The sequence below is a fragment of the Clarias gariepinus genome, chromosome 12, assembly GCF_024256425.1.
Source record: "Clarias gariepinus isolate MV-2021 ecotype Netherlands chromosome 12, CGAR_prim_01v2, whole genome shotgun sequence".
NCBI lineage: Eukaryota > Metazoa > Chordata > Actinopteri > Siluriformes > Clariidae > Clarias > Clarias gariepinus.
The window spans coordinates 15,456,845-15,469,911 of NC_071111.1; the positions used below are offsets into that span (position 1 = coordinate 15,456,845).

A 13,067-nucleotide genomic window follows, 5' to 3' on the forward strand; every position below is an offset into this window, starting at 1 on the left:
CAGAGCTGTTTTCCGCTGTATTGGACTGTAGAATGTTTAGTTGAGGATTTCCCAAAGTTAGCATTATTAACCATCAGGACAGCTTTGAAGAACAGCCATTTTCTATCATCGTGTTTCCAGACTAATTCACTAAAACCAATAAGGTAGACTCATAACTCCCTTATCCCCACACTCATACAACATCAAAGGCATTTTATACATGTATAGAATTGTAAATATTGGTATCTGGTATACTGAAGTGTCTATTTTTGTACAACACACATAAGCTACTTAAGGGATTTGTTCGCATCTACGAATGTTTGTAGAACCACAGTCTGTTCGTATCTGCAGAAACTTTCGTGTTTGTAAGTTGGGGACTGTATATTGGATATTACAACATTGTTCCAGATCCATATCAACTATCACAATAGACACTAATTTGGTATACTAGTTAGACACTTTATCTTAAAATAATGTGATGAAGAAAATATTCAGGTGTACTAGACAGCTTTATTTGAATAAAATAGATTTTGCCATGTTCTTTTCTTTAAAAAAAAATATATTGCAATTAAGTAAATAAATCTATTTTAAAAAGATGTTATTGTTGAGGATAAAAGTTCACCAGAATTGAATTTCACCAAAATATGAATACAAAAATCACCTTAATACATATGTATATAAAATTACTCTGTATCGAGTATCATAGTATTATCAAGATACACTTTTATTTATTTTTTAAACAAAAGAACACAAACATTCAACATATAATAATAAAAAAAACATGCATAAATTGTTAGCAGCTTTACAAAAACAATTATTTTTATTTAAACATTTATTATTCAAGTCACTTGGACCCTGAGATTAAATAAATCTCAAAAAGAAAAAGTCTTGAAAAATAATAATCCTCTAGACTTAGTGAACCTCCTCCTCGGCATCACTGTCTGAGCCAAAAACTTTTTCCTGAAACAAAAAAAAAAAAAAAACACAAATATGTAATATTAGAATAAATGTATCTTACAAAACAAAAAGAGGCAAAACATGGGTGTACTTGGCTTAATAGCAAGCTGTAGTGCACTTACGTAGCCGCCTTGTTGGATGACCCAGGGGCTTAAATAGTCATGCAAATATTTAGCACCGAAGCCCAGCACTCGGTTCATGGGGAGACAGTCCATGGCGTTTAGGCGGCTGGTCAGCTCACAGGTGAGCGCGATCTCCGCCTGCTTTGAGCTTTCTGCAGCAGGAAGCTCCTCTGGACTTAGTCTTTTCATAAAGCTCTGAGTTAGTCTTGTAAAGAAGCTGTATGACAGACAGTCCTGCAGCTGTTTCTTAAGCACATGATTGTTTTCAATCTGTGGATAGATAGTAAACAGTTGGTTACTTTGATATCCAGAATTACAGTGATCTTTATCAACCTTAATATAACTTTCTCTCAGGTAATGCAGAGTGAAGAACCTAAGAAAAATCAGCTCTGAGAACAAGATTTGTTTATGGGGCCACCTTGTGGACTTTAGATGCAAAATTCTAGTCTCGGTGTTTAATTCGATGCATTGGATAAATTCGAGGGGTTTAACAAAAATGATAAATTAACCCTTTTAATTTCAGCCATTTTTACACAGTCCACCCATTTTTGAACGCTCAAAGGTAATTGGAAAAACATGCATATATATAAGGTTTATTAATGCTTGGATGTAAATCCTTTGCACCCTGTGACTGCTTATAGTCTAGAGCCCATGCACATCACCAAATACAGAAACATTGAGTCATTAGCCATTTGTACTTTAAAGCCCTGTCCAATCGGTATTACAGCAGTGAGCAGAAGGCAGAGTGTTAAATATTTCAGAGTTCTTTCTGCTACTACTGTCAGCAGTCACATCAATGAACACCAGTGAACCAATTTTATTCAGTCATAACATGCCCATGCCATAACACTTCCTCCATCAGGTTTTACAGAAGATGCTTCCTGCTACATCTTCACTTTAATTAAAAACCAGATTAACTTGGACTGGACAGGATTATTATTACATCCTGATGTAAAATCTTTGTATTTATATTCATGAAAGTGTCTCTTAATTGTAGACTTTGATGATAAGTCTACATCCTCCAGAGTGTTCATCATTTGGCTAGAAGTTGTGACAAGATTTTTCTTTAAAAAGGAAATAGATTCCGCAATTAGTTGCTTTAGTTGTCATTTGTAGCTTTCAAAGCCTTTTAGTGGGTGGTCATTTACAGAGGCAAAAATACAAAAATTGTTTACTGCCCATATATTTATGGACTCAAATGTTCATATCCAAGTCTCTTTATTACTCCAATAACCATCCTATTACAGTGACAAGAAAAGACAAGTAAACTATTTGTAGTTTCCTGCTTTTCTACATAAATTTGTCATGAAATGTGATCTGGTTTTCAACAAAGTCACAAATATAAACAAAAACAATCCTTCTAAGCTGATAAAACACAAACACTAATGATTTGTCTTTATTGAACACACCCATCAAACATATAAAGTGATAGTGGAAAAAGTAAGTAAAACACTAGGCTCCTGATGTAACCAACTGCCAAGTGGAGTCCATTGTTAGCAAACCTGAAGTCCATTTATAATAAAAAAGGATAAAAGGTGAGGTTTAGAGCAAACTCAACTCAACAATCTCAGCATGCTATTTACATGCAGCATTAGCTGACGGCTCGCCAAAAGACATCTTAGAAAACCTACGATTGAGAGTTATTAAATTGCATGTAGCTGGAAAGGGTTTACAGATAAATCAAAAAGTTAGGATATTCAATCCAGTTACGAAGACTGTCTATAAATGCGATGGCTGCCATGCTAAAGTCTTAGAAGAAGAACATCTTTTCATGAGTCGACCATTTGTAAAACATTGAACAGGCATGATATCTATGTGCTCCTCTATAAAATAAAAAACATCTAAAGTTTGACAAAGCCCACCTTGACACTCCACAGCACTGCTAGGAAAATCTTATGGACATGTAGAGATGAAACAAAGGTAGAACTGTTTGAGGAAACTCCTCCTAAACCTCAGAATAAGCTGGGTGATGCAGCTGGCAAACACTGAAGTAAATCTACTACAGAATGGCTTCAGCAGCACAAAATCTTAAGAAGTCAGAACCCAGTCAAACCCAAAAGTTCCCCCTAAACGCTGTGCAGGTCCAATCCAAAGTTAGAGGACACGCTTGCTTGAGATTATTGCCGGCAAAGATGTTTTCCCCAAAAATTCTAACACTGTTTCACATACATTTTCACTGTAACATTGTATGTTTAATGGGTGTGTTCAATAAACACATAAAATATTGTGACTATTTGTGTTTAATCAGCTTATAAATATCTTTATTTATATTTGAACCTATATTATATTATATTATATTATATTTCATGACCAATTTATGCAGAAAACCAGGAAATTTCAAATGATCCACTTACTTTTTCAAGCCTATTATATTATCCTATGTTATCCTAGGGTCTAGGGTCAGGCTGTTCCAGAGAAGTTAGTGTACAACCCCTCAAAGGAAACAATCGTACACTACAAGCGATTTGGAACAACCAATCAACCTAGACCACATGTTTTCACCCTTAATCTTAAACTTGACAGTCATTTAAAACTCCCGAGCACATCCGTGAAACTAAAGGAGTTTGTGACTTACTTCCTCGTTAAGTTTATCTCCGTGTTCCCTAAGCAGTTCAACAATTCTCTCCACGACATCTGCAGACACAAGATAAAAATTAGACAGTGCCAAGACATACAGCTATTTGTACCAAGCCTTGTGTGTACCATTTAGCACAGGATATGTGAGTCATTAATAATTAAAGTAATATACTCAAGCTAGAAATACCCACCATCACCATCAGTTTCTATATCCGTAGATTTGAAATGAACATGATCAGTGATGTTGGTCAATTTGTTAACAATTTTATCCACTTTTACTTGTTCTGGACCTGCTGAAGTAAAGAACAACAAGCCATTATTTAGTTCGTCATGTTTAGGCCCAGCGTGTCAGTTAAAACGTTTGATCACTTCATGATCTAAAAAAGCAGTTTTTTTCCAGAATTTTATATTCTGCATTCTGACACTCACATGAATCTGCAGCTGCCGGCAATCTATCCACAGGATCATCATCTTCCTTCACCGGCCGGATGCAGCTCATAATCCTTAAAAACTTATGCTTGCGTTTCTTCGGCTTACGGTGGTCCCGTGGTCGCAACGGGGAAGCAACAGTCACCTCTCCTACACCATTGCTCTGCGGGGGGTGACTGTTTTTGGTGTTTTTCTTCTGTGTGTACCTCAGAAGGAGTTTGTACTCCAAACTGTCTGTGGGAAACACCTTTGCAAGGATTTCCACCTGGTCTCTGGTTTAGAAAAAGATAAATATAACTTTTATACATATAAAAGCTGTATAAGCTACATACACATTTAATTTGATATTTTGTTATTTGTGTTACATGTTGCAAATGATTTCACAACTTATTTCCAGAGTTAAAGTTTGTAGTTTTTGTCAAAGGAAACTCCTGGTTTAGCAGCTTATTAAACACTGACTCGCTGGAAATACAAACAAACAAACTGACTGTTATATACTTCTGTTACTATTCAAGAAGTACTCCAGAGCTGTGAAGGGTGAGCAATCCGACATCGGCTGTCTTTTTTAATTCTCCTAAACAGTATGACACCTTAGTTCTGGATTTTCCCGTATATACACAACACACCACAGGGAATTTTAAAGGAACACTAAGAAATTGTTTCTGTTTCACAAATACACATAAAAACAAACAAACATAAAAGACTCCAGAGCTCAGTAGGGTTTTTTTGGGTGTTTTAGTCGAATGACCTAAAGATTTGTCAGCAACCTCTAGTGAATTTTGTCAAGTGTGTGTCAGATTTCAAACCACACTCATCATGAGCAAACAGGCAGGGCAGGAACAGTAAATAAAAAAAGAAACTAATCAGAATTGTGAAAAGCTGTGATATCATGAGAACATCTTCTCTTTTGTGCATTAAGTGATTTAGCTAGCTGTACTTCTTGTATACAATAACTGCTTATGGATATTCTTGATTTGTCATTTGTCCAAAAACTAGATACGACACTGGTTATTTCATGAATATAATTTTACAAGCTTACACTAAATATAAAAAAAAAACTAATCATAATAATATAATATTAACTAAAACAACAACAAAAAATGGCTGGTGTGTGTGCGTGTATGTGTATATATATATATATATATATTTTTTTTTTTTTACATGAAGTTGTTTTTTAAAGCGATAAGAATAATGGCTGCCTTACACTGCATTTTCTTTTACTGGGTAATAAATCTATTGTTGCTAACTCCAGATCAGTTTCTGGCAGGATATCTCAGCTGTAACAGACGTGTATTGGAATTTTAAAGACGAAACTAAATTAAAGTCCCTTACACATTCACTGAAAATGTTTACATAATCCCTCAGTGTGTGTGTGTGTGTCTGTGTGAGAGAGAAAATTCCCCATGACTCCGGACTCGCGCTCTCCCTTCCGTTGTAAAGCACTACAGGTCTGTGCCCGGGCATGTCCTCTCTCTAAATGGTCTGTGTGACCTTTAACCTGGATATAAATCCCGGTCTCAGTCTTACTTACGACCTAAAACTTTCCGAGGTATTCAAAATAAATATATGCAATATCTAAATAAATAAGTAAACAAGTATGTGAATAAACAAATAAGTAAGTAACTAGGTAAACATATAACGAGTGACGTGACTCGTCACTTCCGTAATTGCTACGGACAACCAACCGGATTGTTTTTCACACACACACACACACACACAAACACCTCATCTGTTATATATATATATATATATATATATATACATACACGCAAAAACTATATAGCAAATAACTGTATAGTGTTGTACAGTTTCTAAAGACTACTCCTTGTGACAGTGTCTTGTTTTCTTCTAACATTGTACACGGAGGGCACAAAAGTTAAAGACAGACATATACGTCTAAAAAAAGAATTAATAAACACTTACAAAGTTTGTTCCTGTATCCCGTTCGCCATGTCTCTGTAGTATCACTCCAAACCAAAACCAGTTTCTATTGAACTCCAGTTTTATTTAAAAGTCTTTATGGGCGGGTCTCTGTGTGTGACGCAGTTCTGCTGACGCGGTTTCATATAAAAACATAGTCGAGGAACTCAGTATAAGAAAAATACAAATCGACGCAGTACATATTTATAGAACGTAAACACAATCCATTAGGTATATTATTCACATCTGAGGAATTGGTTTTTGCTATATATATATTTATTTCTTCACACACAGAGAGCTGGGAATAGAACCCAGACCCTGGACCTGTAAGGCGACAGTGTTAATCACTAAGCCACATTGCCACTATCATAGAAATCTAATTGACATTATTTAGATTGGATTAGATTAAATTATTCGTCATTGTGCAGTACAACATCAATAAATGCAGTAGTACTTATAGTATACTGTATAGGACTACATGTTGGGTGTTTGGGTTAATTAATGTATTCCAATAAATAGGCTAATGACTGTAAAAACCCAATAATAAATATTACGCTTCATGGCTACGGTTCTTAGAGGCCTGGCAATCAAAGGAAGTCAAACTGAGAACTACTGATCTTTCATTATTATTATTATTATTATTTATAACTACTTATTAAAGCGTTAAATATATTTCTTATGTGTAGTTTTTTTAAATGCAACTTTTCTATAAGAATAATAGCTGCCTTACACTGCATTTTCTTTTACTGGGTAATAAATCTATTGACTCTAACTTCAGATCAGTTTCTGGCAGGATATCTCAGCTGTAACAAAAGTGGTGTATTGGAATATTAAGGACGAAACTAAATTAAATTCCCTTACACATTCACTATTATTATTATTATTATTATTATTATTTTTACTTTTATTATTATTATTATTTTTTACAAGTTTAAATTTTATTACTGTAGGTCTCAGAGCTACCAGCTCTTAACCATATTTGCTTCAGACCGTGTGCTGATGCCAGCTAAACTAGGATAGAAAGAATTTTGCAAAAGCAAAAAAAAAAAAAAACATCAACATTATGTTCTAACAGTAATAACGGAATAATAAAGTTCACTGATGTGAGATAAACTTGATTTATTTTGTTTTTTTTAAACAATCATCAAACAATAAACAATATTTATGTGATAATTTCTCTGGAAACTTATAAACATTACATGTGCTTTCAACTTTGTTTGTTCATTGATGACAAACGTTCCAACATTTGAGAAAGACACAAGTTTTAACATCTGACTGATCATTAGTCATCAGCTTCCAGTGATACATAGTGATGACACTAAAATACACAATTAGAATTTAAAAATATACATCATTCAAGTATTTCCATCTTTTAAACATAAAAAACCTAAAATAATTAAGCAAGTACTCTTGATAAGTTATGTTTAACAAAAAGTAACAGAAATAATGCAATATTATAATCCCATAATTGAACAGAAATATCCTGGTAACAAAATCTCATGCACAGTAAAATCACAAATAATACAAAATAACACAGCAGATCAGTAATATATAAACCACTCTCACAGCAGGTGGAACACTTTTCCATCATGACCATTTCATGCAAATGCTGTAGTTATTTTTTTTAGCATTGTTTGTAATGCAACAGGATGTGGCCACTATTATTTTTTTGCAAACAAACATCAAAAGCTACTGTTCCATGTTTTCTGATCAGAGGATGCACACATGCTGCGTTTGTCTGACTGAACCTCGCTGCTCTTGCTTTTGCCATTTTTGCCACAATTTGAAACATGAAGGTTGGTGTGCCAAGAAAATGAACTAAAAAAGGATGTAGGGACTGACAAATGCCAGATGAACCCTTTACCATCATGAAAAAGAAATGTTCCATCACTTAGCTTGTAGGTGCCTTAGACAACTATTCCTCTATTAACATTAATATAATGTAAAAATAAAGAGATTAATGCACAAATGTCATTCATTCATATTGCATTGAATATGGCTCAGATTATGATCTTTTGTTTCTTAAGATAAATAGTTCACTGTCACAATCACTGTCACTGCAGGCAAAACAAAAATAACAGATGTCTGCGTATAGTTAAACACTATGTACTGTATGTACACAGATAATGCTATGACTTTCTGCAAACTTCAATTGTTCTGATATGGAAAAATATTGGACATGAAGCACCCACTTTCTCAGCTGAGCCAAATAAAGAAACACAATGACATTTCTAGTATAAGAGGCACATAATGTCAACTCCAAGTTTAAACCACATGTTTACTTACATGTTTATGTTACAATAATTATAATAATAATAGGTGTGTTAGGTTTGAGCAGTAGGAATCTCTCGGCTTAACATGTGGAGCAGTATACTCCTCCTGATTCAGGAAACAAGTAATGGCAAACTCCTCATGCCTGAGATGAAACCCTGTGGTCTTGGTCCGCCTGGGTTGGTAGATGGATGAAATACACAACTACACATACACAACATGGTGTACAGGAGAGTTGGCTGGCTTAGGCAGCAGGGTCTGGTGTGCCTGCTGATCTTCTGTAAATCTTCTTCACAGTGCCTAGACGGCCACATTTTTGGGAAACTCGACTGCGCAACTCGCATGGCGTCTATCTGTTTTCTAATACCTTATACCACTATACCAGTACACAGGCTTAACGAGAGGAACGACATCTCTTAAAGTAAGTACAACCAGTCTTTCAATAAATAAATCAATAAATTATCAATAAATAAATTCCAATGCAAATCTGCCCAAAACAGTTCTACCCCTACAGTGATCCACAGGAAGCACCAACAACCTTTTTCTTTCTTATTTGAGCTTTCTGCTTTAGAAAAGACTCCCATTCTATATATCGATGAGGCTTCTTTGGGTCATTGCTGTGACCTTCTCACCTCTCCTTCTCGCTTTCCTTCTCTCTCTTGCTCTCTCTCTCTGCATGTGAGAAAGTGGACTCCGGTACTTTCATGAGACAAGTGAAAGCCGAGGTCTGTGGAAGGAACCGAGTTTCCTAGCGTTTCTTCACACAGCAGTCTCTAAATCGTCTCGTGTGGCTGGCTGTTCGGACTCCTTGCTCCTTAGATAGGATACCAAATCAGAGTCTCCAGCTTCCTGAGCACAGTCTTTGGGGGTTTTCCCCTGAAAAGACAAGAATGGGAAATTATGTTTATGTTACAATGAGTACTCATGGGAAACATACTACAGTTTACTGTGATAATTCATAAAGTATACTGTAGCAAACTGTAGCATTTGTTAATATAATAATTACTACATGCTATAATAAACTAGTGCTTTTACTGTTATGTTTACTGCAGTGATTTTATCACAGTAAGGTTCAAAAATACTAAAATATTTACTACAGTATTTTTCCTATGGGAAGGACAAACCCAGTATCAAGCAAAAATGTTTAAATAACAAGGTGGGACTCAAACACAGTAGCTGTCCAAATCATTTAAAAATCACAATACACCGTCTGGCGTAATGCTTACCTAGAAGTCACGAGATAACTACATATCACATGTTACAGGTAGAAAAACAAGTGACTCACCACAAAGTTCATTTTGTTGGGGGAAGCCCCAGCTTCCATCAACAGCCTGCATACTTCGTAATGTCCATGGTATGCAGCTTTGTGAAGGGCAGTATCGCCTCTTAATATAAAAAAGAAAAAAAAGAAAAACATAGACACTTTGCATAATAAGTAATAAGGAACTCCATGCATGCCACAGCAGGTACTTACGTCTCTTTATCAGTTAAATCCAGGATCAACTTTGACACTAAAAAACAGGAACAAGCGAAAATACAAAGATCAGTTCTGATGACCCACAGTAAGGAGTGTGAAAAGACACTTCTAGGAAAAGGTTAACAAAATGACAAGATTATAATTGGGCAACTAGTTGTAATTCACTTGTTTACGTCCTCCTCTACTACTTTACTTCTCACCTCAATGTCTCCATGTCTCAGGAAACAGAATAAGGAACTAAAAAGATATTATTCCGCTATCTCACCATGGCCCCTTATAACCAGTAAAATGTTCCGGCGTCATTTGGCATTTATGAATATCACTGTAATAAAAGAACTGAGCAAGAATCTTATAAGATTGAGTAACACTGTTTCCCAGTAACTAATTAATAATAATAATAATAATAATAATAATAATAAAGCTGTGCCCTCGTGCCTACAACCAGATCACAGCCATTCTAATATTCATAACAACAGCTCTGCCTCTCATGTAATATTACTTTTATTTATTTTATTATCAACACATTATGATTTGTTTGTTTATTTAACCTGTTATTTTGCTTTGCCAACACATATCATTCTGTGTGAAAGTACAGTACATAACCGTGACTGGCGAAGCTTGTGACAGTACTGTAAATGTCATACGTTTCTCTTTATATGTCAACTTATTCCACTTTAGAATATCAGCTACAGTTCCTGGTTACATCACAAATAGTAATAAACAAAAAACTAGTGTGCTAGGGTGTATAATCACTGGTTCACCACACCAGGTAGGCCTTTAATCAGAGTTTGGACAGCGTTTTGGGGTTCAGCCTTGTGTTAGAAGCTACTATATTTAGCTCTGTAGCTGTAACTAAAGGAACACGGATGGTTCAGAGGAGATGCATATTGTCTTAGAAGCAACTATAAAGGAGAGAACTTGTTGTTGGAGATGACATAACTTTCATTGGATGTGTTTTCTTGCTAAAAGTGTATATTAATATATAGTAGTTAGTGTAACTAACAGTTATTAGAACACCTGTGACAAAAATAAACCATATTGTGTGGTTAAACATCCCAGTCCTGTTACCGTCTATTATCACCACATGTGGCAAGCCTCTCGTCCATCAGATTGCTTGCTCTGATCTAACCGTGGTATATTAACATTTATAAAATGTACTGTATATATGACATCTATGTGTGAAATGTGTCGGAACATAGACTTAAACTGGAAAATAATGTCCACTCAAATAGTTATAGTTTGGGCACACACAGGTCAGGGATGCAATGGTGCCATAATCCGAACACTAACAAGAATATCTCAGTGGGCAGAAAGGAAAGAACAAGCCTAAATACAGTATGTCTGTGTGACACGTTGAGATTTTTTAGTTTACAGTACGTGGCATTCCACGCACCACAAGTTCTGACGAAAGAGTTGATTCATAATGAGTATTTCCTCCCTTTTTCGACCGAAGTGACCACAGCTGCAATGGCTGGATTCCTGTTCTAAGAATCTTTCACATTATTATATAAAAAAAGCATAAGCATGTAGTTTTCTGGTGGTTTTTGGTGTACCAAAGTGTCAACAATCATAACTTGCATGTCTGGGGAATGACCCTTTGGCCTTTTGTCAATTTATTTTTGTGGAGCTGTCAGAGAGTGTGACCTATCAAACCATTGCTCGCTAGCCCCCCCTCCCCCCCTTTGGCTTTTTAACTGTAGTAGTAAGGTAATTGAAGTTAATGTATTTATTGGCATTTATTGATATCAAAATATTGATAATGTCTCTAAATAAATCTTTTAAACTACAGTTAAATATAAAAACTCTTTTTATTATCATTTTAATTTTTAAGGGGCCTGGTCAGAACATTCCAACGAGAAGGTGAAAAGCGACAATTTTACCTTTAACCCCTTATCGATTGAGCTGTAACTCTTATTCACAAAATGACCCTAATGACCATCCTTTCAACATGCACTTAATAGTGTTGGACTTTCCTCTTGACCTTGTAAAACGATCCCCACAGACATTATTGTTTACATCAGTCACCCTGGTGAAACGGTTTCATATCCTCCATGTCCTACTGTATTGTGTACTAAATGTGCAAACAGGAGTTTTTGCAATACAGAATGAAATCTTACCATGTTGCAGGATAAAGCTCACGATATCAGCGTGGCCGTTCTGAGAGGCGAGGTGCAGAGCAGAGTGACCCCCTGTGTCTCTAACCAACAAGCTGAGACCACTACTGCATGAGCTAGACAACTGAGAGACAGAAAAGAGGAGTAAAATAAAGAAGAAGGAATAATAAGGGCCTAAGATTACTAATTTAATTAGACATTCTTATGAAATAAAAAGCAAAAAGGTAAATTTTTTTGCGAGTAGGAAAATTTTTTTACTGCTTTTAAGCACTTGAATGTTTATCTGAATGGCCCTTAAAGAGCATTCCTTGACTTAAAAAGCACAAATACTGCTGTGCACTCAGTATTTAAGTATTTGCTGCTTATTCGTTCCATGCTGTTCAGCAAATTTTTAAACTTAACAACACCAAAACATCTAAACAGAAACAGGACCATCAAGTTTGTGTGTACAGGTATGTGCATGCATGCACGCATCTATGAATCTCTGCATGCTGCATACGCTCTCTCATTCTCTCTACAAAGTAACAACGAAAGTGGAAGCACAAAGAGATACATTTAAGTTCCTGACAAATTAAATGTAAATAATTTTCATTTTAAAATAAAACAAAAATAAGTTTTTTTTTTTCCCCTGGATTTTTCGATCCCACAGTTGGATGAATAAAATAAATTTTATTTATTTATTTTTTAAAGTGAAACAGGCATTGATCAGTGTTCTTTGGCAAACCTGGATCAAATTATACGTCACTTAATGCATACTCTAGCAACTCTAAAACAAGTACCATGGCTCTCTCCCACACCTGGTCATACAGTAGATGTCTAAATTAAGACCTGATGAACATTTATGTAAAAGTGCCTTATGTATAAATGGTATAAAATTGAGCTAAAATATCATAAAATATGGTTTCCTATTCTAAATTATTTGGCGACATTAACCTTTCCAGGGCCCAGTGCCTATAATAAATAAACCATGGCCTATTAAATCACTAAACAATCCAAAATGCACCTCACCAAAACCTATGCACAAAACTAGACTTTTTCCTTAAACAAATTAAACATTATGATCTCACCAATGCTGCATACTTAAAATCTAAATCTGTCTATGGTTACTTCTGAATGACGAAAGCAATGACCCGACCATACAGGTGATCCTCGGCATTAATAAATCTAGCAGCATGTGCTTTTATTTCAGAAACTATTGGGAAATTTCACCAACAACAGTGT

At 35.3% G+C, this 13,067-nt stretch overlaps 2 protein-coding genes across 5 annotated transcripts in view; both read right to left on the minus strand.

Annotated features, from left to right (window-relative positions):
- Positions 1–500: 500 nt before the first annotated feature.
- On the minus strand, positions 501–6,098 carry LOC128533970 (apoptosis facilitator Bcl-2-like protein 14). 2 transcript variants are annotated; one of them, XM_053508206.1, is made up of 6 exons: positions 5,988–6,098; positions 4,065–4,336; positions 3,827–3,928; positions 3,634–3,692; positions 1,059–1,328; positions 501–939 (listed from the first exon to the last, which is right to left on the minus strand). In XM_053508206.1, exons 1-6 carry the CDS (start codon positions 6,014–6,016, stop codon positions 892–894), a joined length of 780 nt encoding a protein of 259 aa, XP_053364181.1. In that variant the 5' UTR covers positions 6,017–6,098; the 3' UTR covers positions 501–891. The 2 variants fall into 2 exon arrangements, with proteins under 2 accessions (XP_053364181.1, XP_053364182.1); XM_053508207.1 differs by having other exon boundaries at positions 508–939; positions 3,827–3,925.
- A 1,005-nt stretch (positions 6,099–7,103) lies between these two features.
- dgki (diacylglycerol kinase, iota) overlaps positions 7,104–13,067 on the minus strand; it is an 85,184-nt gene continuing 79,220 nt past the window's right edge. For 2 of the 3 annotated variants that reach the window (XM_053508628.1, XM_053508629.1), the window contains 4 exons: positions 11,850–11,970; positions 9,730–9,766; positions 9,541–9,640; positions 7,104–9,131 (listed from right to left, as the gene is read on the minus strand). In XM_053508628.1, the coding sequence (XP_053364603.1) occupies positions 9,015–9,131; positions 9,541–9,640; positions 9,730–9,766; positions 11,850–11,970 (375 nt within the window). In that variant the 3' untranslated portion in view covers positions 7,104–9,014. Of the gene's footprint in view, positions 9,132–9,540; positions 9,767–11,849; positions 11,971–13,067 lie in introns of all 3 variants that reach the window. The other variant, XR_008361460.1, reaches the window with a different exon arrangement.

What these genes read in the sequence shown, in the direction of transcription:
- LOC128533970 (XM_053508206.1), bottom strand. Translation starts at nt 6,016, where the DNA reads ATGGCGAACGGGATACAGGAACAAACTTT. An exon ending in GGGATACAGGAACAAACTTT is followed by an intron (nt 4,337 to 5,987) that starts GTAAGTGTTTAT and finishes TTTCTAAACCAG; the next exon opens with AGACCAGGTGGAAATCCTTG. An exon ending in TCATCCAACAAGGCGGCTAC is followed by an intron (nt 940 to 1,058) that starts GTAAGTGCACTA and finishes TTTTTGTTTCAG; the next exon opens with GAAAAAGTTTTTGGCTCAGA.